The sequence below is a fragment of the Pipistrellus kuhlii genome, unplaced genomic scaffold (genome assembly GCF_014108245.1).
Source record: "Pipistrellus kuhlii isolate mPipKuh1 unplaced genomic scaffold, mPipKuh1.p scaffold_m20_p_3, whole genome shotgun sequence".
NCBI lineage: Eukaryota > Metazoa > Chordata > Mammalia > Chiroptera > Vespertilionidae > Pipistrellus > Pipistrellus kuhlii.
The window spans coordinates 166,172,177-166,198,830 of record NW_023425529.1 but is presented as its reverse complement, the minus strand read 5'-3'; the positions used below and the strand labels follow the sequence as shown (position 1 = coordinate 166,198,830).

The window sequence follows — 26,654 nt, the reverse complement described above, 5'->3', positions numbered from 1 at the left end:
TTTTATTGTTTTTTAAATTAAATATGTATTTCAATTATAAGGAAAATACTAATCATGCATATAAAAATAGAGTACAAATTAGAAAGTCATTTGAGACTAAAAGCATACATACCTTATTTGTACCACAAACAGTTCCATCTCTTACCCACATCTTCTGTGCATCAGCATGGTCATGTTTATATTCCAATGAGACACAGATATTTCCATTTACATTAGTATAAATAATAATAGCTTCTGAATTTTCAAGTATATTGTCATCTTCATATTTACATATTAATTTTCCGCACAACACATCTCTATAATTTACAAATAAATGAAAATCATTAGTTTTAAACACAAATATTAGAATATCATTTCTAAAGCAAAAATAATTAAATTATTTTTTTAATGTATTTTATTGACTTTTTACAGAGAGGAAGAGAGGGATAGAGAGCTAGAAACATTGATGAGAGAACACTCCCTACCGGGGACGTGTGGCAACCAATGTACATGCCCTTGACGGGAATCGAACCTGGGACCTTTCAGTCCGCAGACCGATTCTCTATCCACTGAGCCAAACCAGTTTCGGCTAAAGCAAAAATATTTAAATAAAGCAATGAAGTTTTGAAAAAAATTATATGCAATTAATTTTACCTGCATTGATAATAATGGAACATTTTAGTAATGATAAACTGCTTCCTAGATAACCTGATAATTTTTGTAATGATTCTCTTACTTTTTTGATTCTTAGACATAATCAGTTTCCAGTTTATTCTATCTTTAAAAATTAGCAAAGTTTATTCTTTTCAATTTTTTAAACATAATGCCTACTCTCACCATTATGGGTAAAGTCTTTGAAATATTTTATATAATAAATATTAACATGTAATCACTAAAATAAATTATAATGATAACTCTGTAAAACACAAAAATTATGCAAGTAGCCAGAAAATAAGAAAAAGCATTAATAATCTCCAATATTTATAGAGAACTCATACAATTTAACAAAACAAAATACACAATCCAATTTAAAAAAATGGGCAAAGGACCTAAATAGATACTTTTTGAAAGAGTACATAAAGAAAGCCAAAAGACATATAAAAACATGCTCAGAGTCACTAATGATCCAAGAGATGCAAATTAAAATGACAATGAGGCACCATCATACACCTGTCAGAATGGCTTTCTTTAACAAATCAACAAATGAGAAGTGCTGGTAAGAAGGTGGAGAAAAAGGAACCCTCATGCATTGCAGGTGGGAATGGAGACTGGTACAGTCACTGTGAAAAACATTTCCTCAAAAAATTAAAAATAGTACACACTTTTGACCCAGTAATCCCATTTCTAGGAATATAACCCAAGAAATCAGAAACACCTATCAGAAATAATCTATGTACCCCTATGTTCATAGCAGTACAATTCAACATAGCTAAGATTTGGAAACAGCCCATCAGTAGAAGAGTGGATTAGAAAACTATGGTACATCTACACAATAGAATACTACATCACTATATAAAAGAAAGAACTCTTACCATTTGCAACAGCATGGGTGGACATGAAGAGCAATATGCTAAGTGAAATAAGCCAGTCAGAGAAAGATGATATTACATGATCTTACTCACTTGTGGAATATAATGAACATAAACTGATGAACAAAAATGAGTCCACGCCTCCACTCAAGGATACAAAGTTTCAATTATAGAAGATAAATCCCAAGAAAAATGGCGACAGCCACTGATCTGGAGAGAGAGGGCTAGGGTTGCCCCCATGCCAAGCTTCCACCTGCCCTTGCCACCCTAGGCCTCCACTCCAGGCTACAAAGTTTCAATTATAGATGTAAATAAACTCAAAGAGAAATGGCTGCTGCCACAGAGCAAGCAGAAGGCTTGGCTTCCCTCTAGCCTACAAAGTTTCAATTGTAGAATAAATCCCAGATACCTGGGCCTCTGCTTGGGTGGTTGGGGGAAGCGGGATGGGAATGGCTGGCCTGCGAACCACCACAGGCCCCTCACCCAGGCCCCCAAGGGAACCCCCATCCTGATCCAGGACACCCTTCAGGGCAAACCAGCTGGCTGGCCCCCACCCATGCACCAGGCCTCTATCCTATCTAATAAAAGAGTAATATGTAGATCGATCATCACTCTAACACACAAGATCAAGATAGTAAAAGATTCTGCCCCCATGTGGACACAAGATGGCCACAACAAGATGGCCCGCAGTGGAGGGCAGTTGGGAGGGACCAGGCCTGCAAGGGAGGGCAATTGGGGGCAATCCAGCCTGCAGGGGAGGGCAGTTAGGGGTGATCAGCCCAGCAGAGGAGGGAAGTTGGGGGCAGACAGGCTGGTAGGGGAGCAGTTAGACATCAATCAGGCTGGCATGGGAGTGGTTAGGGGGTGATCAGGCTGGCAGGCAGAAGCCGTTAGGGGCAATTCAGAAGGCAGGCAGGTGAGTAGTTGGTAGCCAGCTGTCCTAGATTGTGAGAGTGGTCCCAGATTGGAAAGGGTGCAGGCTGGGCTGAGGGAACCCCCCTCCCCCCACTTCATGCATGAATTTCATGCATTGGGCCTCTAGTATGTAATATTTTCAACAATAAAAAATTTAAATTAAAAAAACGTGATTCCACCTTTGGCCATGGGTTATGTTGTTTCGGGGGCACGCTCACCCAAACCTGGTTTACTGTCGAGCTGAGGTGACTGCAGATGACCTTGGAGCCATGGCACTGCCCCAGGAACAGGCAGCCAGGGAGGGACTGCACTGCGGGAGGTTGGCTCCAGGTCCTGTCTGGCCTATCTCATTCAGTCTTGCCCCATTGGCCACCTTCTAATTAATTTCCTTTAAATGTGCAGAAATCTGTGCATTGGGCCATTAGTCAATAAACTGTTTACATCCATTACTTATATTTATCTAAACTCCTAAATATTTGCTAAGCTAAATTTAACATCTCTTTACCTTTTAATTGAGTACTTTTAAAATTAAGAGTTCAAGGATCAAAGTGATATTAATAAACAAAGTACACAAATTATATACTGTAGAGCTATCCCCATGTCCATTATTTAAAATATTTGCAGTATTGTAACAAAATGGATATCATCAAAATTATGTCTAATGGATTACTGTCCATATCTGCTTGTGGCACATGTTATACCATAAATTTTTTATTTAGTCCATGAGCTCTGTTTGAGGTCATAGAGTCTCCCACACATCCATTGCTATTTCAGAGGAGTCAACAAATTCTCCTGCACTAGAGAGACTAATCCCAGCCCAACTATATACCATGTTCTCTAAATAACATTCTACTTGGCATAAAATCTTAGCAATAGTAAAAATATAGATATGTTAGAACAGCTTTTCAGGGTGGGAGTACCAATTTTCTGTGACCTGATTTTTTGCCTTTTGTGCAAAAGAGGAAAATTTAAGAGAGAAGAGTAGCCCCTGGCATTCAGGTGAAGTTCTGATATTACAGCAAGACCTTGAATTTGATACAAGCTAAGTTGCACTCATTGCTAGACCACGGTATTTACCTGTTAAACACAGGCCAGTATAAGAATATCAACTTTAGGTAAAGCCATTCAGTGACTATGTAGATCAAGAAATAAAAAGTCCACACCATAAATCATCTCTGAACATAGGAAGACAAGAAATAAACATTATCAAAGCAACAAAATTACCAAACATCCCTCTCATCCATCCAATATGAGTGACTATTGTTTTATTACCAACTAGAGGCTTAGTGGAGATTCTTGGCCTGGCCTGTGGGTATTGGGCCAAAACTGGCTCTCCAACATCCCCCAAAGGGGACCAGATTGCGAGAGGGCAGTTCTCAGGTGACACAACCTGGAATCGGGCTCCCTCCTCTCTGGTTTCAGGTGCATCACCTGAGAACTGCTGCTGCCAAGTCACTAAACTCTGCAGCTGCAGTGTTGCGCATCTTTCCCCTGGTGGACATTGCGCGTCCTAGCTACCAGTTGGATGGTCAGATGGTCGCTTAGTCTTTTATGTATATAGATTACAGCTTTAGCTTCACTCTCTAGTCATCCTTCTTCACGTATAATTTATTAAGATATCTGATCACAGAATCACTTTCACTTCCTGAAAACATCCAATTCAGGGCATTGATCCACTTCCTGAATTCCTACTAAAAATTACTTTAACACAAGCGTAAGTCCTATAATAAGTCTCTAAAACTCTGGAGCTAAGATGTTTCACAGTTTCCCATAGTGTAAAGTCTCACTGATTGGAAGCTGTAAGAAACTAAACTTGTTCAATTGCAGGTGTAACACAGAACTTAAGAATCATTTATACAGTTAAAAAGTACCATATTTTTCGGACCATAAGACGCACTTTTTTTCCCCCAGAAGTGGGGGGAAAAAGTCCCTGCATCTTATGGTCCAAATACAGCCTACACATATACTTTAAAAAAAAAAGTTTTTTTACTTGCCCAGCTCTGTGTGGTCTCTGTGTGCTTGCCCGGCTCTAAAATGGTTCTAAATGCTGCTGTTTACTTTACAGGGTTGATTACATGTGTTTATGACTGTGATGTTGGGTTTTAATGCACATAAAATATTTTAGGACACTAATTGTTTCAGAATCTTTTTTTCTTCATTTCCCTTCTCTAAAAACTGGTGCGTCTTATGGTCCGGAGCGTCTTATGGTCCGAAAAATACGGTAGGTTGAAGTTGGTTCGAGTTAGGGTAGAATTCTAATCTAATACATACACACACACACATACATACACTTAAAGCTTTGGACTATAATCAGAGAGGGATGAATTGAATGTGATAATTGAGCCATAAGAATGGAAACTCCATATGAGACATTTTGGATTGTGGCTTAAAAAAAATCCACGAAAACATATTAAATCATCTTAGTTTGAAAAACCAAAAGGCAGAATTAGAGGATGGGCCTAATGTCAATTTGGTGACTGAAAATTAAAAGGAACTGAGCACTAAGATGTCTATATGAACTTCACCCTAAATCCTTTCTGACCATTGATTGAATTAAGCATATACAATGAACACTCTAGGGAATTATTAAAGTGCATCTTAAAGATAAATAAAGAATATTATTTTCAGCTGCTGCTCATAAAAAATATATTATTTATGAGTCTAGCTGTGTTCAATCCCTTCCATATCAAAATTCTATAGCCTTCTGAAATGCATAAAAATAGCCCAAAGTTTCATTGTATATTATTCATAATATTCATTATAAAATAAAATAAATGCTAGACATATAAAAAATTAAAATGACCCAGATACGGCAATTAGCAGAGAAGCACTTTGTAGCAACTACTATATAAATTACCATGGAGTTAAAGGAAAACATAGTCATATTAGTTAGAAGGTTTTCTTTAGTCAGTATATACTTTAGCAATTATAAAACACACTTCTGTATATTCTGGATTTGAGTATATGGAAAATCAATTTATAAATGTACTAAGATGTACTTTGTGGTATGCATACCATATGTCAGTCCCATTTTAAGTGCTTTTCATAGACTACTGAAACTCCCTACTGGCACCAGACCAATAATGTTAGTGAAATTAATATTTACATTTTATATCCAACATCATTCAAGTAGATAAGTTGTATGGTTAAGGATTTGAAACCATGGTGTCTAGCTGTGCAGCACATGTTCTTGAGCACATGTTCTTAAACACAGTGCTTTACTACTTCCTGGGTAGTAAAAATGCATATGTTGTTTTCATTTCATTATTATAAGAATGGTCATCCTTTGTAAAATGAAAGTGATAGCATGAAAAAAAAATCAGTCAATCTAACTAATGGATAATTAATTAATCTATGTGTAAATTAAACAGCCTATGGGAAAATACAAAGGGTAATTTGGATACATGAGAAACAGAAGCACAGACATTCTGTATTTCAAGTAATTCTAATTGGATTAAATAAAGTCTTATAGCCAGGCGAAATTTTTATTACACATAACCTTATGAGGTGGTATTTTCAAATTTAAGGCAAAAAATAAAGTTTCTTAGATAGATTTTTCAAAGCATACTTTTGTTCACACTTCTTATATCCTGAAGCATCTGCACCACAGTTGCCAGATCTATCAGCGATAGAATTAAGGTATTTGTAACATTCGGGAGGACCCCCAGGTAAAACTGAAAAGGAAAAGTATGGTTAGTAACATTGAACTTATATTGATTTTTAAAAAATGAACAAATGAATTTAGCATTTTAAAATAGTTTACAATGTATATTGCACAAAATAATGTTATACTATAAATTGAAAATAAAAGCTAGGTTTAAGATCACACAAAACTACTTCAATGAAGTATTTTGAAGTTAAAAGCATTCTTATTATTCAAATACCTTAGATATAAACACTGCATTCAGTTTATTTTTTTTTATTTTTAGTGAGTTTAGAAATACATGTCTGTAAGAAGTCTAAAGAATATCTTATTAGTCAATAATTTGTGTTTGCATAAATATCTTTTCAAGTCAAGCCAGTCAACTTATATCTTTGGTTTTTATCATTATTTCTTTGGACCAAAAAGTATTGGAGCCACAATTAACTAAATTAGGAAAGAAACATGATTTAAAATCAATAACCTAGCATCCCATCTTAAAATAAGGAAAAAAATCTAAACATAAAGCAAACAGAAGGAAATAAATAATAAATATTATAGCAGAAATAATGAAACAGAGAATAGACAAATGATAGAAAAAATCAATAAAACAAATAGTTTATTTGAAAAAATCAACCACATTGATAAATTTTAATTATTAACAGAAAATTTCCCACAAAAAATGTCTGAGTACAAACTTTTTCACTAGTGAATTCCATAAAATTTTCAAACAACTAATAGAGTGCATCAAGACTCTTCCAAAAATTATAGATAGGAAATACTTCAATGAATCATTCAATGAGACTTGATAGTAAAACAACCCAAAGATATTTCAAGAAAAATTTGAGAACATTCCTCATGAATGTAAACATAAAAATCCTCAAGAAATCTACAGACTAATAATCCTCATGAATATGAATTTTAAAAAGACAAAAAATACTTATAAACTGAATTAGAGAGCATATTAAAAACATTATAAATACCAAGTGGGATTTATTTCTGAAACCAAAGGATGGTTCAAAATACAAAAATAAATATGTCAATTAGTCATGTAACAAAATAGGAGAATGAAAGAGAAAAAAACCCACCACATAATCATGTTATTTGATGCAAAAAAAGCATTTGACAAAATTTGTACCCTTTAATTATAAAAAAAATATTTTGGAAGTAGGAGGAGAGTACTAAATATATATAATAAAGGCCATTTATAAAAAAACAAAAAACAAAAAAACACACAGTTGAAATAATAGTCAATGGTGAATGACTGAAAGTTTTTCCTCTATGATAAGGAACAAGAAAAGTATATCAGCTTTCATCCTTCTATTCATCACAGTAATAGAAGTCCTGATTGTTAGGCTAACGGCAACTAAAAGAAACAATATACATCTAAACTGGAATAAAATAAGTAAAAGTATGTGTTCATAGATGTGATATATATATCCCCAAAGTCACACACACACACACACACACACACACACACACACACCTGTTAGAATTAATTACTTCAGCTCAGTTTTAGGATACAAAATTAACACATAAATATCAGTTGCATTTTACCTCTATATATTAGCAATGAAAAATCCCCAAAGGAAGACAAATAATTCAATTAAAAAACAAGCAAAGGAACTAAAGATACATTTCTCCAAAGAGGACATATGAAAAAATGCTTAAGATCACTAATCATCAGAGACACGCAAATTAAAATCACCTCATGCCTGTTAGAATGGCTATCTTTCAGATATCAATAACCAAAAAGTGTTGGGGAGTGTGAGGAGAAAAGGGAACCCCTGTGCACTGTTGATGGGAATGCGAACTGATGAAGCCATTGTGGGAAAAAGTATGGAGTTTCTTTTAAAAATTAAAAAAAAAATGGAACTGCATTTTTACCCAGTGATCTCACTTCTGGGAAATGTATCTTAAGAAACCCAAAACTCTAATTCAAAAGACTGTATGAAACTCCATGTTCATCGTAGTGGTATTTACAATAGCCAAGATCTGAAAATAACCTAAGTCCACTTCATTAGTTGAGTGCATGAAAAGTGGTATGTTTACACAATGGAATACCACTCAGCTGTAAAATAATTAAAAATAGGAAATCTTACCTTTTGCAATGGCATGAATGGACATGGAGATTAATTATGGTAAGTGGAAAAAGCCAGTCAGAAAATGACAATAAATACCATATGATCTGCTTATATGTAGAATCTGGGGAACACAATAAACTAACAAACAATTTCTTGGATACCAAGAACAGACTGACAACTGTCAGAGGGGAGGTGGGTTAGGGACTGGATAAAACAAGGTGAAGGGATTAAGAAAAAAACACACAAACATACAGTATAGGAAAGGCCTAGGAGGAGAGGGTGCAGAGTGGATGGAGTCAATGGGGAAAAATGTGGGACATTTGCAAAACTTTCAAAAATAAAGATAAGTAAATAAAAAAATTCTATCTCGTGATGGCCAGGGGAAAAGAGGTAGGTAGAGATGGGCAGAAGGAGGTTAGACATGAAAAGAGCATTTGCTTTAGACAGTGGGTGCATAATGCAGTGTATCGAGTTGTACTCTTGAAACCTGTATAGTTTTTTATAAAGCCTGTATAGTTTTGTGAATCAATGCCACTCTAATAAATTCAATTAAAAGTCTACTTAAAAGATGTTTTTTAAAGTTGTGACACTAAATGTAATTGTAATGATTTGACTTTGGTTTATGAGCACACAATGCAATATACAAATCATGTATCATGAAACTGTATACTTAAATCCTTATTAAGCAATTGTACCCAAATAAATTTCATTAAAAATAAAATAAAAATTTTAAAATATGTTATTAATGTAAAATTGTACATGTGTCAACCATACAAGCACATTCCTTCCCCTCAGACTCTTCAAATCTTAGGCAACCATTAATCTACTTTCTGTATTTATACGTTTGCCTATTATGCATATTAATATAGATGAAATCAGAATTTGTGGTCCTTTGTGACTGGCTTCATTAGCTTGCCATAAATTTTCAAAATTTATCTATTTTTAACAAATATCAGCACTTTGTTAGATTAATATTTTATTGCGTAGTAATATTCCACATTTGCTTTACTCATTTATCAGTTGATGGACATTTGAATTATTTCTACATTTTGATTATTATAATGGTGCAATGAATATTTGTATATAAGATTTTATGGGAACATGTATATTCAATTCTTTTAGGTATATAATAGAAATCAAATAGCTCTACTTAATATTTTAAGGAAATGCCAAACTATTTTCTAATGCTGCTACACCATTTTTATATTCCCACCAGCAATGCATAAAAGTTCTGATTGTGCAAATCAAAACTACAATAAGATATCACCTCAAATCTGCTAGAATAGCTATTATCAACAAGACAGATAAAGTGTTGGAAAAAGGAGCCCTTATTCACTGCTGGTGTGGATGTAAACTGGTACAACCATTAATGAAAACAGTATGGTGGTTTCCGAAAACACTGAAAATAGAGTTACTATACAACTCAACAATCCCTCTTCTGGGTACCTACCAAAAAAATAAAAACATTAATTCACTAAGCTATGTGCATCTCTATGTTCATTGTGGCATTATTCACAGTCGCCAAGACATGGAGACATTCGAGGTGTCCTGTGATAGAGGATTGGATAAAGAAAATGTGATACATATATACTGCTATTACTCAGCCATAAGAAGAGACAAAATACTACTGTCATTTGTAACAACATGGATGTACCTTGAGACTGTTATGTTAAGTGCAATAAGTCAGAAAAAGCTAAGAATAGTATGATTTCACTCATATGAGTAATATAAAACTGAAACTCATGGACATAAACACCAGTTTGGTAGTTGCCAGAGTAAAAGGGGTCCTAATATATAATGACAGAAGATTTGACTTTTTGGGTGTTAGGCACACAGTGCAATATATAAATTTTATAATATAGAAATCCACACCTAAAACCTGTATAATCATATTAACCAATGTCATCTCAATAAATTTAATTTAAAAATTACATTTAAATAATCACAATTATATATCAACACCTATTTTTTTTTCAGTTTTCAGAAAAATACATATACAGGAAGTAAAATTATAACAAATACCTTTACCAAATGATTCTAAACATTGTGCTGACAGACTCTTACACTGTCCCCCTACGCAGAGCCATTTATCATCTTCACATGGATGACCATCCTGAACATAAAGGTCCTCTGGACATTCCCCAGATGATCCGTTGCAATATTCAGTGAGATCACATTCATTTACGGGAGTCTTACATGTAGTTCCTTTTGGTGAAAACTGATGGTGTGAGGTAAATTGTAGTGAATAGAGCAGAATGTAAACATACAGATATTATAAAGAATGATAACTTTACTTATATAGGTAATACCAAAAATTTAAGAAAACTCTTACTTTACACCTGTCACAGCATGGTCCCTTTAAACATTCGGCATCAGTTTTTAGTTGACATGTGGTACTTTCACAGCAATTTTCTTGGATTTCGTTACACTCCTGAAAGGCAAAACAAATGCTCTTAAATATCTTTCAACTTTCATTTACATTGGATACATATTTTAATGATGTAAACATCATATAATACTAGTATATATTATATATACTATAGACAGATGCTTAACATACATGTTGGCAAACAAATAAAAAAATAAACCCACTTATTTACTCACTAGAGGCCTAGTGCATGAAATTCATGCATGGGGGTGTGTGTTCATCAGCCCAGCCTACACCCTCTCCAATCTGGGACATCCCTCTCACAATCCAGGACTGCTGGTTCCCAACTGCTCACCTGCCTGCCTTCCTGATTGCCCACTATTGCCTGCCAGCTTGATCACCCCCTAACCACTCCCATGCCAGCCTGATTGATGTCTAACTGCACCCCTGCCAGCCTGTTTACCCCTAACAGCCCTCCCCTGCATGCCTGGGTCTTCCCCAACTTCCCTTCCCTGCAGGCCTGGTCACCCCAACTGCCCTCCCTTGCTTGCCTGGTCCCTCCCAACTGTCTTCCCCTGCTAGCTTGATCGCCCACAACTGCCCTCCCTTGCAGGCCTTGTCCCTCCCAACTTTCCTCCCTGCTGGCCATCTTGTGGTGGCCATCTTGTGTCCACATGGGGGCAGCCATATTTGACCACATGGGGGCAGCCATCTTGTGTGTTGGAGTGATGGTCAACTTGCATATTACTCTTTTATTAGATGGGATACTTGTTAATAGAAATTGATTAGTTATCTACAATGTGCTAGACTGTATGTGTTTTTCTATCCGTAGAGTAGGTTTGACTATATTGATGGTAGGGTTTTCTGAAATCCTGGAGGCTACCAAAGCCAGCCTTCAGGAGCTTTCTGGCTCTTATAGAAAGAAATTGTTAAATTCAAGACATGAAATGAAAGTTACAACTTAATTTCCTTATGATTAGTTCTTACTCATCCTTTATGAATCTACTATATTGTAATAAGTTGATAATTTTTATGAGCTATTTATAATTTATTTTACTTTGAATTCTCTAAATATGAAGATCTAGAAAATGATGTTTTTTAACATGACAAATTATCAACTTTATATCACTCATTCATATTTCATGATGCCTTCTATTTTATGCTATAATTCATCCATGCCCAGTTATTCTGTTGTGTTTTTTTTTATCCTTCAAACTTATAGTGACCTTTATTGTTTTTGTTGTTGTTGAAAATATTATAGTTGTCCTCCATTTACCTCTTCTTCCACCCACTCCATCCAAATCCTCCTTCCCTTCCCTGTTGCCCTAACCATGTTGTTGTCTGTGTCCATGGCTATGCTTATATATTTTTTAGGGGATTTATTACCATGATTCTGTGTTTTTATTAATTTATTATTAGGTTTAATAAAATCAGTATATAAAAAAGTAGGAAGCTGAAGAGATGATACATTCATACACACACATACACACATACAAATTTTAAAATTCCCAAGGATTTTAAAAAATGATAAAATGATTGATTGGGTCAAAAATTTCAGTAAGTTACAAAAAATAAATCATAGATTTCAGTGATCTTAACATGACTCATAGTATGATACTTAGTAGGGCACATTAATTTGCAGTGTTTTCCAGAACTATTCTGCCTAATCTGTATCATTGCTATTACTATGTACATGGGATTCTGGTGAGTTAAGCTATACAACAGGATTTTTTTTTTTTTTATATTTAAGAAATCCAAAAGATACTGCTGTTAATTTTTATTTAAAAATTTCAAGGTGTTTCCTTTTATATCCAAACAAGGAAAAACAGGTGGCTGCTGTGGAATAATTTCTTAAAAACATATCCTAAACCAGTTATCTAAAAACACTTTTTCATACTGAGTTGAGTACACATGAATGACCTTAGCTATTATGGTATGGAGCATTGAATTCCATTTAGATTTTCTTGACTCGCTCATGCCCATACCACTCACTCACTGTGAGTCTCACAATTTCTCTCTTCCTCATTGCATTCCATTTTTTTTTTTTTTATTCTCTTACCACCTCCCGCTGATACAGCAGCTTTTTGTAAAATTTCTATGAGTAGGAAAACCAGCTTTTATGGATTATGTATGGTCAAAATCTTTTTGAGTTGAATATTGACCTGGATTAAAATACTCAAAGCCAGAAATATGCCTCCTATGTTTTCTTTCTCAAACTTTTATATCTTTCTGAATGGCAGATTTTAGGTTCAGAAAAAATACAAGAAAAATACACAAGAGGGGCAGTTTAAACTTGGGTCAACACAACTATAGGATTAATGACATTGAAAATCACTCATACAGGTACTATAAAAACACTAAATCTGTACATGAATATATAAGTGCCTTCATTAGTTTATTAAAAGCCCTTTATGCTTTCTTAAGGATTTTGCAGAAAAGTGAGTGCAATAAATTATGAGAAGTAACAGTGTAACACTATAAAATTAAATATTTGTATGCAATTCTGGTATGCATGCTTTCAAATTAATACCTACATCTGCAGTTCCACAGTCACATGCTTCTGATTCTTCCACTTGTTTATCACCACAAACTGCAGCTTTATATGATGGATCTAAACGTGGATGATTTCGAAGACACTGGGATTTGGGCTTTGAAATAAAATGTGCCAAATCTTCCATGCTGCAGTTACTAAATATCTTCACACCACTGGAATGACTAAAAATACATTAAACTTCAAATTTTTATACAAGCATTTCAACAATCAACTGCCTACCCTGGGAATAAAGCTATTTAACATTCCACCACAGAAATAAATACTCAATTTTGTTAGTGTCAACTATGCAAAAATGAACAGTAAATATTTTTAGTAGGAATAAATAATCAATAAAATTTTGTTGGATCTTACATTAGTTATTTATGACACCATTTTCTCTTGCTTCTCCTATCTAACAGAGTGATCCATCTCTTTCATTTTTGCTTCCTTTTCTTTTCTTGACTTCTAAATATTGTAATACCCTTTTATTGACAAAAGAGATTGGGCTTCTCCACTTCTTCATATTTATTCATAGACAATCTTTTCAGTTCTAGGTTTTAAATAACCCTGGAACCTAACTACTCAGATATTTGTTTTCCTATCTCCAACTAACCACCTAAACTCCAGAGTCCCATACCCGATTCCTTATTCAGTATTTACACAGAGATACCTTTCTAAGCACACATCTAGCATACCACCCCTTGCTACTCTTTGTTCCCTTAGTGACATTGATTTTTCTTCAAAATATTTATAAAAAAACAAGAATATTAATTATTTATTGATTGATTACCTTGTCCTACTAGCTTTTTACCTCTAGATAAAAGGCATTTTCTTTTTCTTAAATATATTTATATTGATTTTAGATAGAGGAAAGTATTGGTAGAGAGGTAGAAACCTCTATCTAAAAGAGAGACACATAATCAATAGGTTGCCTCCTGCACGCCCCATACTGGGGATACAGCCTGTAACCCAGGCTTGTGCCTTGACCAGGAATCAAACCAAGACCTGGTTCATGGGCTGATACTCAACTACTCAGTTATGCTGGCCAGGTGGGAAAAATACATTTTCAATTTTTTTGTTTACTAGCACAAAACTAAGAGTTCAATATTCACTAGAAAAAAAAAGAAGAAGAAGAAGAAGAAGAAGAAGAAGAAGAAGAAGAAGAAGAAGAAGAAGAAGAAGAAGAAAAGAAAGAAATGAAATGAATGAGTGCATGGTTAAAACTATTATATAGTAGATTTATTTTGGGTTGCAGTTTCACTATAATTTTAATTATTTTGAAAATATTAACAAGTAAAAATATTATAAGCATGGAGGTCTATAATTTGATGACAAATATAGATAATATGAAGTTATTGGTTTTTAGAGCCATAGACTCAAACTATACTCATTCAGATTATTACAGGAATGTGCTATTTCCATGAGGATTACAAATTAGGGAGTTTCGAACAAGCTACCAGTTTTGATATTTTTTGTTATTGTCACATTCTGTTTGTACATGCCCTTCAGTTATATTAACCATAATGAATGAATTTATTATTGCATTTCCAAGAATTCAGATGAATTTTATCTAAGTACCAGAAACCAAAAGGAGAGAAAGCAATAGAAATTTAATATTACCAAGAATCGGGAAAGGCAAAGTATGTTTGCTATGTGTGAACTGGTCCATAGGGGATATATTTTTTGGTGACTTAATTTTCATTAGAAAAAAATACCAATAATAATTATATAGAATTGGATAATTTCTCTTCAACTTGAATCTTTGAACAGATTTTCTGGATATTCCTATTCCCTATTATCTCATATTTTCTTGATAATAGAACCTCTGGTATTCTGTTCAGTATATAACTCCCTTGCATGAATGACTTCATTTTATAGCTTCTTGAAAAGTTAGGAGCGAGCTGATATAAAGGTTAAGTATTTGGTTTAAAGTGAAGCTATAAGTTTAACTTTTAGGAAGTAATGATGATAAGCATGCTTCTAAGTGACCCTTTATTCTTTTGGTGACTATAAACTTAGTTAATTTAATGCTGTAGTTAAAGCTTCCATCATGAGTTATGACACTATCTTGGAAATGAAAGCCACTATGCAGAAATCAGTGTGAAATGTTACACACATTTAAGCATGTTTTTATTCCAACTAACATACTGAGAGGCCATGTTCTTAAAACAAGACAGCTTTTTTTTTTTTTTTTTTTTTTTTTTTTTTTTTTTTTTTCTTTTTTTCTCTAGCAGCCAGTTTTAGGGAATCCCCATTTGACCATTTGTGTGAAATGATTGACAAATATTGGTGCAATAGATGGATGTGCCATGGGGATTTACCTAGAATCCCTTTTTGTGTTATTTACTTGCACTATCTTGATTTTTTTTTTTTTTTAGCTTGTTCCAAAATAGACTCTTTTTGGTCATCAGGTAGATCCATATGCCTACTTGATATTATAATTCTGTGGATCTGAATAAATACAAATTATGATGAAAATATTCAACTTCAGTAACATAATAACAGTGTTTTCTACATGCATGCTAAACTCTGAAAGGGTCCAGCGGCCCTCCAGGAGTTGAAATAGTACTCTGGGGGTCTGCACTACAAATATTTGATACTTGTCAGAGATTCCACATAAAAACCTTAATCTACCAGGAATATCTTTAGTTTTTATTGTACCTTAATGGACATACATTCCAAAGAATAAGACAATGCCCTCTCTGTATATCATCTCCTGCCAAAAGTATCCTTGTTGCCATAAGATCACTTATTAATCCAGTTCAACAATCATTTCATAACAGTTTACTATAGCCACTTGGGGGATAATTATTCTTATATGGGTTCCTCCCAAATCAGAGCCTGAGATAAAAACTTGAATGAAGTACCTCTAGGAAATGATTGTAGAAGCATGAGTGAGGGAATGGGGAAAGTGAGGTATTATCAAGTTTGTTTCTGTAAGACATCTGAAAAGCAGAAAATGCCTCCAAAATTGCCCATCAGAAAAATAAGAGGCTGGCTCTAGTCACTAACTGGATAATGGATTCTCTAATCTCTGATTGTTTGCTCCTAATTTTATAAAATCTCAGGGTATACTCTAAGAATAATGATGGTAATTGCAACTCCTCTGTTTTAAGGAGTAAAGATGATACTGCAAAAGGCCTCCTTTGATAACAAAGAAAAAGCTGCATAACAGCATCTGTAAAATCAATAGATACCAACTTCAGTCTGAGCCAGGGAATAATGAAGAAGATTTATGCAGTCAAAACCATATTAATCAATCATTCTTGTACAGTGATCACAAGCCAGTATTCGCCTTATCTGCTCAGGCTTAAATGATAAAATTATGCAAGTAAACATAGTGATAAATGCAAGGGTTAGCTTATATATGACAAAGCAAGTGTGATATTAGATTGAAAATTTTTGAGATAGATATTTGGGACTTAGATTATGCATTTTGATCTGGAAATCATGGGACACAGCTTACATTTGACCATTTAAAATTATTTCAACAGCTTAGACTTTAAATACACCAAACTTATTTTCATATGTGTAAAGCATATACAAAAAAAGCATCTTACATTGCTTCTGGGTTCATTATGCAGACAACTCCTGAACAGTGGCATTTATCAATGTCATCATAAGCTATTCCCATGCTAAGGCTCAGTAATTGAGCTATAATGACTGCAAGTGATTCCAGACTTAAGGCTTTGGGGTGCTGGAAAAAAAACACACACAAGTGCACACTAATATTTTAGAAGATAATTCATTTACTGGAAGATTAATATAATTATTAAAATAGTGACATGACAAAATGGAATAGAGGCTTCTAATATGTAACCACAGAAGTGCAATCCATATTGACTCATTTGTTACAGGTACCATTATGAATATGAAAAGAACATAATAATGAAATCTGAAATTTTACCAAAAATTAAATATATAGTTCATTTGATGGCACCAAAGCAAAATAAAAAACTGCTCTAGTAATGTAATTATATATAATAATAATAATAGTCATATTTATACTAACCAAAAAGATTTAAAGATATACACATATACATAGTGTCAAATTATTAACAGATTGTGCTAATTTATAATTTGATTATTTAGAGATAATATTTTATATCAATGTTTCATAAAAAATAATAAATTAACCCATTAAATTAATTTATATTATGGTAATGAGAATGCTGACTTTCCTTCTGGGTACATTATGCAGACAGCTCCTGAGCACTGACATTTGTCAATGTCATTATAAGCTATTCCCATACTAAGGCTATTTTCAAAACCAAAATGCCTTTATCATTTTTTTTTTGTAAATGTAAGATGCTTATATAGAACATTTTGATCATACTAGAACATTTGAAGTTTAAGAAAAATCCACACATCACACTAGGTCTTCAAATATATCTATTGTATATATGCCTTTTAGATAAAGTTCATTAATATTGTTCAAACTTTCTAAATTTTTATCTGATAAATTATCCAAGTATGATTATTTCTGTTAGTAGCTCTTTCAGTGTTTGCTTTGTGCATCTTAGTTTGGTACATATGAGTTCATGTTTTTATATATGCTAGTAAAATTTTATTTCATTCTAAATAATAAATCACCTAAAAGTCATATCTATTTTACCTGAAGAACATTTTGCTGCTTCATACTATTGATACATCAAATTTCCTTTGGTTATATATTTACTTCTTTTTTCTTTCTTTTTAGAGTTAAAATTTCTGTAACATTATATATAGGAATAAAACATATGCATATACCTATATGTATGTATAGAATATTTATTTACTCAAATATACAATTCTTATATATAATTTATTTATAATATTGTAGTATATTTACATAAATATATACACACATATTTGAGAAGTGTGTGTGTGACAAATATCTATATAACTATTGCACTGTACAAAATATGGGATGTTTTTTATCACCTAGGAAGTTCTCTCCAGCAAGTTTCCAGGCATTACCTCACCACAGTTTGTAACTTCTATTCTGACTTTTAATAAAAATGGTATCTCTTTACCTACACATTAAAATGGGATAATAAAGTAAATATTATTTTGCTTCTGGTTTACTTCATTCAACCAGTTTTGAGACCCATCAATGTTGCGTGAGTAACAATAGTTTATTTTTATTGCTTACATTATATGAATATACCACACATATTTATCCATCTCATGGATAGGAGAACTCAGTCAATGTCCCTCAAATTGGCCTAAAAATTCAGTTCAAAATTAATCAGAATCCAAGCAGTGTTTGCTGAAATTGACAAACTGATTTTAAAATGGAAATGCGGAGAATTCAGAATACCCAAATCTGTCTAAAGAAGTAGTAGCAGGGTTTACACTACCATGTTTGATGAGTTACTACGAAGCTGTAGCTATTAAGACAATGTGTTGTTGGCTGAAAGACAGAAAAACAACAACCCGCCAACAATGTTAAGAGTCCAGAAAGAGACTACAACTATGATGTCCTATTTTAATGTCAGAGGCATTAGGGGATTAGGTAGGGAGAGGGGTAAGTGTTTAACATCAGAGCACTGATTGTTTGCTTCAATATCTTGCTTCAGTAAATATCAAAGGCTGCTGATGTGGGAACCCTTAACAAGACCCGAGTGATTAGGGCCCACTCAGGGTCCAGTTTCTGGAGGAGGCTAAAATGAAGGGAGACTAGAAAAGAGTTAATTTGGGACAAATGGGGGCCAGGCGGGAGTCAACCTCTAGTGCAGTGTTTTTCAACCTTTTTTGGGCAAAGGCACACTTGTTTCATGAAAAAAATCACGAGGCACACCACCATTAGAAAATGTTAAAAAATTTAACTCTGTGCCTATATTGACTATATATAAAGTAATTCTCTTGAATAGGAATCAAACAAACACAAAGAAAGTATTTTATAATTACTTTATTATGAAATATTAAGTAAACAAAATAGTGAAAAATTATAAAATTCTTCTTTTGTCTGCACCTACGGCACACCAGGCAACATGTGCCGCGGAACAGCGGTTGAAAAACGCTGCTCTAGTGGGAAGACTCTCTAGGCTCTGGCCTTGCTCTCCTTTTTATTGAGGCTGCTATGGGATACACTCATTACCCTTAAGCAGTTTTGGGAAACACTCATAGCCCTTAGGCAGGTAGTAAGTGGATTATCCTATCAGTAAGGATTTATAGGATTACAAAATGGGGAAGTTGCCTCAGTTACTATTGTCTAGATAGGGTGTGGTTGGCTCTGACCTTTGAGAGCTTCAAGGTTGACCAGCCTCTTTCTATTAGTGAGACAATGATTGGTTTCCGGCATGCTGATTTTTCCAACTAAAGGTCATGAAATGATTATCCAATGAAATGTGGAGACTAAGAAAGAAGAATACTAGGAAGCTCTTCTCTGAATGCTCCTTTCACTATAGAAACCACTGTCCTCTGCTCATGAAACACACACCTTCCGATAAATGATGGCACTATTCTTCCTTTAGAGAGAATGAGTTCTCTTCTGGTTTTGTTATCAAGGAAGGTCCTGCCTCACGTGTGAGTCTTATATTTCAGTGTTGTGATACATAAATCAGCCAAATTCCAGTTTTTGAGACTAGGTAATGGCTTACCAATAAATATAAGTCACATTTTTCAAACTATCCTATGTAAATTTTAAGGTTGATATTTGTGTCTTCATTTGATTGATTCATCTTTTCATATTTTTACTTAGCTTTACTTGTTCACTGAAATAAGAGTATTATGAATTACATTCCTCAAATTCTAGTACATTGTACAAATATACACAAAATAAAAAAGTAAATTCCACATGTCAAAATAATTATAGCATTATGAAAAAGGAGCAAAAATATACTAATTTTCAATATACCAAGAATTTCTACTAAAGTAAATAATACCAATTAGGACATTTGATTCTGCTATCCTTCACCTGGGCCCCATAGAGCATTTTTAAAAAATTGATAGTTCCCAAAGTTTTATTTTAACCTGGTTTATAATTATGTTAACTATATAATTAAGAAAAATTATTTAAAAAATTGGTTGAAATCAAAAGCAATTACTTTTTAGATATTGAGCACATGCAAATTTATGAGTATCTTCTAAGCCTAAAATAGACTCCTATATTAATTTTCTAAAATGGGTATTTTGAACTCAAGATGAAATGCCAAAAATTGTGTATGAAGTTCAATAAGGACTTTCTATAGTCCAAACATTTCTTTCAGCAGCAGGGACAAAGATTAATATGTTTATTATGCAAATATTAAATACCTAAAAATTAATAAAATATTGAACTATATATAATCTAAACAGCATTTTATTTATATATCTTAGACAAGATTATACCAACCAGAGCAATGCCTCCTCCATATTGTCTATCACACATCTTTCCTTGAAAGGTCGCACCGACATAATCTGATTTTTCTCTGTAACTTAAATTTAAAAAATCATATACATTTGTAAAACTAAACACAATTAATATTATATTTGCCAAATATAAATATGTATTTAAATATTTATATAATATACTCATAGATAGTTCCATGTACCATTAAAGTACCAAAGCATAGGAAGTGACTGTGAATGCTTCTTTTGAAAACAATAAAGTAGATTTTAAAACAAATATTATGAAGTGTGTTATCAGATAGATTTTTAAAAATATATATTTTATTGATTTTTTATAGATAGGAAGAAAGAGGGATAGTTAGTTAGAAACATTGATGAGAAAGAAACATCAATCAACTACCTCTTGCACACCCCCTACTGAGGATGTGTCCACAACCAATGTACATGCCCTTGACCAGAATCGAATCTGGGACCTTTCAGTCCGCAGGCCGACACTCTATCCACTGAGTCAAACCAATTAGTGCTCAGATAGATTTTTTAAAAATGAAGATTCAGTTTTATGTAGTATTCATTAAAAATTAAAATATTCGTAGAAGATCAAAATAAGATAACTAAGTAAAATTAAGAAAATAATGCAATGTAGTTGATAAATAGGAAGAGTTACCTTATAGACTGAAGTTTCCATTTAGTAGTACTGAATTAGCTTACCAGAGTCATGCAAAGTTATGGCATACTTGAGGGGCAGACAGTAATATAAAAGATTATGATTTAAAAATATATAGGGTATTGCTTTCTCATTTTCAGTTCTTATAAGTGTATTTCTAGTATCACATGAGCTTACTCATCTAGGGGAAATGATTAACAACATAGACTGATGAACAAGAACTGACCTGGAGACTGGGAAACACTGATCAGACTGTGGGACCTCAGAGGGAAGGTAGGGGAGGGTGGGGATTAGGAGGAGAGATCAACCAAAGAACTTATGTACATGCATATAAGCCTAACCAATGGTCATGGACAACAGGGGGTTGGGGGCATGCATGGGGAGGGGTTTGGGATGGGAATGGTGGGCGGGGGAGGGAGGATGAAGACAAATATGTGATACCTTAATCAATAAAGAAATTTAAAATTAAAAAATTAAAATTAAAAAATATAAAAATATATAGGGTGTCCTAAAAATGTATACATACACTTTGAATAATTATAAAGTCAGTGTTTATTAAAATATATCTTATTGTCAAAATTGAACTATCAACTACTAAAGTATATATACATTTTGCGGGGGGGCTGTGTATGTATTATTATTTAATATAAAATATATATAGGTTTGAACATTAATGAAAAAAATAATCTTATTAAATAGAGCATCTTAGCTGAAACTGGTATAGCTCAATGGATAGAGTGTTGGCTTGGGGACTGAAGGGTTCCAGGTTCGATTCCGGTCAAGGGCATGTACCTTGGTTATGGGCATATCCCCAGTGGGGGATGTGCAAGAGGCAGCTGATCGATGACTCTCTCTCATTGATGTTTCTAACACTCTCTCTATCTCCCTTCCTCTCTGTACAAAATCAATAAAAAAATATCTTTAAAAAAATAAATAAATAAATAGAGCATCTTATACTTTTTTAAAAGGAAGAATAGTGTGAATATGATATATTAGAGATGTTTACATATACAATTGTGCTTCCATTTCCTTGTTATTTATTATTTTATTTTATGGAAGTAAAGCATAAAAAGAAGCCCAAATTACTATATTCTTAGAATTCATGAACATTTCTTCAGATAAATATTATTATTATTTTATGTATAGTTAGGGACATTATACCATAAGGTAAGAAGGCAAGAAGGCATATGGTAACAAGTTTGAAGGAGTAAATTTCAAATACAAACAAATAAGTACAGTGATATCAATAATTCTATAAAACCCATGTTTAGAAAAATAATATTCACATGATGTTGTATGTTAAAAAAAAATGGCACAAGATGTCTTTATCTAAAGACCTTTGAACTGTCAGAAATTAGGTCAAATGTGTTTTCTTTATAAAAGATTTAGTAATGCCAAGATATGCTTACACAAGTAAAAATGCCATATCATGTGGACGCAAAACAAGGTAAGATCTTTTCCATTTTAAAAATTTGTGTAATAATTCATTAACATCTCCTGTTAGTGGCATTTTATTTTCATCTATCCAAAGCTCCAGTGAAGACAGAATTATTGTAATATTAAATGAAGTAAAAATCTAAAATAGAACACATAAAGAAAATATATTCAAATATCATGGTCTAAATATAATAGATTTGGAAATTAGGTGTGGAAATAAACACTCTCCTGATGACAATATTAAACAAATAAAATATAAGTCTGTTTTCGATCTTATAATATAAAAAATACATACTACTAATGAAATAAGTTGTAATTAATGTTTGAAAAGCCTGTCCTTAAGCAAACCCTAACTCAAGTGCTATATTTAATTCAATCCTTACAATAACCTAATTAGGTATCTACAATAATTATTATTTCTATTAAATAGTTAGAAAGCAAATTTAAAATGGTTATATATTTTTTCTTATTCACACAAGATATGTATTCAGGAAGTGTTATAAAAGAAACTATGGGAATTTTTAAGTATCACAAGCAAATGTAAAAGTTATAAAGAGCAAACAATACTTACAGCATTAGTCAATCCAATTAATTGGAAAATTTTTTGAGTGACAACAACCGTATCAGAACCCATATGATTATACTGAAAAAGATAATCACACATTTTAAATCTAAATATATATTGCTTAATATTTACTATTTCTGAATTGTTTAAATTTTAAGAGTGAGTTTGAAATGTTTTAACTACTATTTTTTTGTTTTTAAATATAAATTATTATATAAATAATATATTTATTCAGTGTGAGAAATAGGATATATTAAAAAATACAAAAAAACACCTTACAAACTCCCAAAAGTAGAAAAGAGTGTCCACTTTCAAAGTCATTTTACAAGGAAGGCCAGCATTACCCTGACACCAAAAACCAGACAAAAACACTACAAAAAAGATTACAGGTAAACATCTCTGATGAACACAGATGCAAAAATCCTCAATAAAACCTTGGTACACTGAGATCAACAGCACATTAAAAGGATCTTACACCAGGTACAAGTGGGATTTACTCTATGGTGGCAAAAATGGTTCAACATTCACACACCAATTAATGTGACAGACCACAAAATAAAGGGAAGTATCACATAATTATCTCAACTGATACATTTTACAAAATTCAACATATTTTCAAAATAAAAAATCAACAAAATATGTCTAAAAGAAATATACCTCAATATAATAAAAACCATATATGACAGACCCACGTCCAAGATCATAATCAATGGTGAAAAGTTGAAAACTTTTCTAATATAATCAGGAACAATACAAGAATGCCCACTCTCACCACTTTTATATAATGTAGATTGAAATCTTAGGCAGAGAAAGTAGGAAAAAAAGTAAATAAAATACATGCAAATGGCAAAGGAAGAAGTAAAACTGTCACTATTTGCAGATATCATGTTGTAGAATGCCCCAAACTCATCATAAAAAAGCCTATTAGAACTAGTAAACAAGGACAGTAATGTTGCAGTCTAAAAAGATATATACAAAGCTATGTTTTATATACTAATAGAAACTATCAGAAAGAGAAATTAAGAAAATAATCCCATTTACAATCACATTAAAAAAAATAAAATAGCCAAAGCTGGTTTGGCTCAGTGGTAGAGCATCGGTCTGCGGACTGAAAGGACCAGGGTTCAGTTCCAATCAAGGGCATGTACATTGGCTGTGGGCACATCCCCAGTAGGGGGTGTGCAAGAGGCAGCTGGTCAATGTTTCTTTCTCATCGATGTTTCTAGCTCTCTATCTCTCTCCCTTCCTCCACTCTGTAAAATATAAATAAAATATATTTTTTAAAAGAAATCAAAATAATTTAAAAAAAATAAAAAATAAATAAAAATAATAAAATACATAGGAATAAATTTAAACATAGAGGTGAAGGATTTGTATACTGAAAACTATAAGAATTGTAAAAAACACAAATGAATGCAAATATATTCAGTGCTCAAGAGTTAATATTGTTGAGATGTTTTTACTACACAAAGCAATCTACAGATTTGATGCAATCCCTATCAAAATTTCAATGTCAATTAAGAGTTATAGAACATTTAAGATTGGGTGAAGATGGTTTGAGAGATTTATAAGTAAAAACTTCAAAGTGTTTGATGTTACTTATATGTAAATTTTTTTAAAGAAATTAAAAATCCCAATGTGATAAAATTATATATTCATTGACTAGAAAAATTAAAAATATATATAAAACCAATGGTTAAAGGTATAGGAAAATAGCATTTTCAGTTTTAACATAGAGAAGAAAAAAGTTATAACCTTTTCATAAATCGATAAACAGAATAGAAAGTCTACAAAAGTGTGTCACTTTATTAAACACTGAACTTGGCTATCTAATACTATACTCTGCTCTCCTTGATGTTACCATGGATGAATTTACATGGTTGTGTGTCAACTAGAGGCCAATGCACAAAACTTGTGCAAGGGCTTTGGCCCAGCCTGCTGCTACTATGCGGGGGTGCCTCTGGTGCCTCTGCCATGGCACCCCCTGCTGCGGCTTTGTCTGGAAGGAAGGACATCAGGTCTAATTAGCATATTATGTTTTTATTATTATAGATAAATATGAAGAAAGTAAAAATATATAAAATTATAAAAATAACTAAATGGGCACTCTTGAGTTGAAAAATACAATAGTTAAAATAAAAACTTCAGCCGGGACCGGTTTAGCTCAATGGATAGAGCATCGGCTTGGGGACTGAAGAGACCCGGGTTCGATTCTGGTCAAGGGCATGTACCTTGGTTGTGGGCATATCCCCAGTAGGGGGTGTGCAAGAGGCAACTGATCGATGACTCTCTCTCATCGATGTTTCTAACTCTCTATCTCTCTCCCTTCCTCTCTGTACAAAAATCAATAAAATATATTTTTAAAAAAAATAAAATAAATAAATAAAATAAAATAAAAACTTCATAAAAGGTTGGAAGTTCACCAGCAGAAAAATGAATAATTGAACATGATGGTATATAAACAGAAATTATTCAACATAAAAAAAGTAAATTGATCAGAATCATAGACACTAAATTGACATCATTACATAAGCCAGAATTTATGTAATAGGAGTCTTAGAAGGGAACAGAGCTTGAAAAAGGCAAAAAAAAAAAAAAAAGGGGGGGGGGTGGGGAGGGGAATAGAGTGTTGGCTTGTGGACTGAAGGTGTACCGGATTCTATTCTGATCAAGGGCACATATCTCAGTTGGGCTGCAGGCTGCTACAGACCCCTAACTGGGATGGGTGCAGGAGTCAACCAATTGATATGTTTTTCTCACATCAGTGTTTCTCTCTATTTCCCTCTCTCTTCCTCTCTCGCTAAAAATCAATGGAAAAATATTCTTGGGGAAGATTAAAAATAATAATAAATTTTAAAAATAGCAAGCAGCTGCTTAAAAAACAAAAAGAAAACAAAACAAAAACCTTTATTAAATAATGGCCAAAACTCCACAAATTTAATGAAAATCATTAATCTACACATTATATAGGCTCAATAAACCAAGTAAGATGAAATCAGAAATTCACACCAATACATCATAGTTAACTAACTGGACGAACGTCATAATAAAAATAATAAAATTAATCTATAAAGTGAGAAGAAAAAATAATGTATCACATAAAAAAGAAAAATAATGCATAACAAGATTAAGAGATGTCTTCTCATCAAATCATTGAACAAGTAGTTACAATTTTAAGTGCCAAAAGAAAATATTCTCAATCAAGAATTCTATATCCAGCAAAATTCTTCCTCAAAAGTAAAGGCAACAGAAAGGCATTCCCAAATTTTAAAAAATAATAATTAATAACAGAGCTGCATTACTAGAAATAAGAAAGAATAGATTTAAAAAATCTATTGGGGTTAAAAAGAGATGACAGAAGACAATAACTTACATACACAAGGACAGTCAAGAGCTCTGGTAATGAAAACTGCACCCCACCAGTGCACAAGTTTCAAATTTCATGCACTAGGCCTCTATTAAATTATAAAGTTTAAAGATCAGGAAGGAAAAAAAAGGGACTTCTGAAATACTGTTAAGTAGAAACAATATATAAATTATAGAAATCTCAGAAAAAGAAGAGAGATTATTTGAAGAAACAAATAATTACTAATATAAGTTGACATAAGTCAAATAAATCAGAATAT

At 32.9% G+C, this 26,654-nt stretch overlaps 1 protein-coding gene across 1 annotated transcript in view; it reads right to left on the bottom strand.

Moving 5' to 3' along the window:
- ADAM2 (ADAM metallopeptidase domain 2) overlaps positions 1–26,654 on the bottom strand; it is a 59,599-nt gene that overhangs the window by 17,352 nt on the left and 15,593 nt on the right. Inside the window, exons 7-15 of the mRNA XM_036457137.1 lie at positions 23,035–23,106; positions 22,436–22,602; positions 20,367–20,448; positions 16,609–16,745; positions 13,050–13,230; positions 10,480–10,578; positions 10,170–10,365; positions 5,992–6,097; positions 113–296 (exon numbers count right to left, since the gene is read on the bottom strand). Coding sequence (XP_036313030.1) covers positions 113–296; positions 5,992–6,097; positions 10,170–10,365; positions 10,480–10,578; positions 13,050–13,230; positions 16,609–16,745; positions 20,367–20,448; positions 22,436–22,602; positions 23,035–23,106 — 1,224 coding nt within the window. The remainder of the gene's footprint in view (positions 1–112; positions 297–5,991; positions 6,098–10,169; positions 10,366–10,479; positions 10,579–13,049; positions 13,231–16,608; positions 16,746–20,366; positions 20,449–22,435; positions 22,603–23,034; positions 23,107–26,654) is intronic.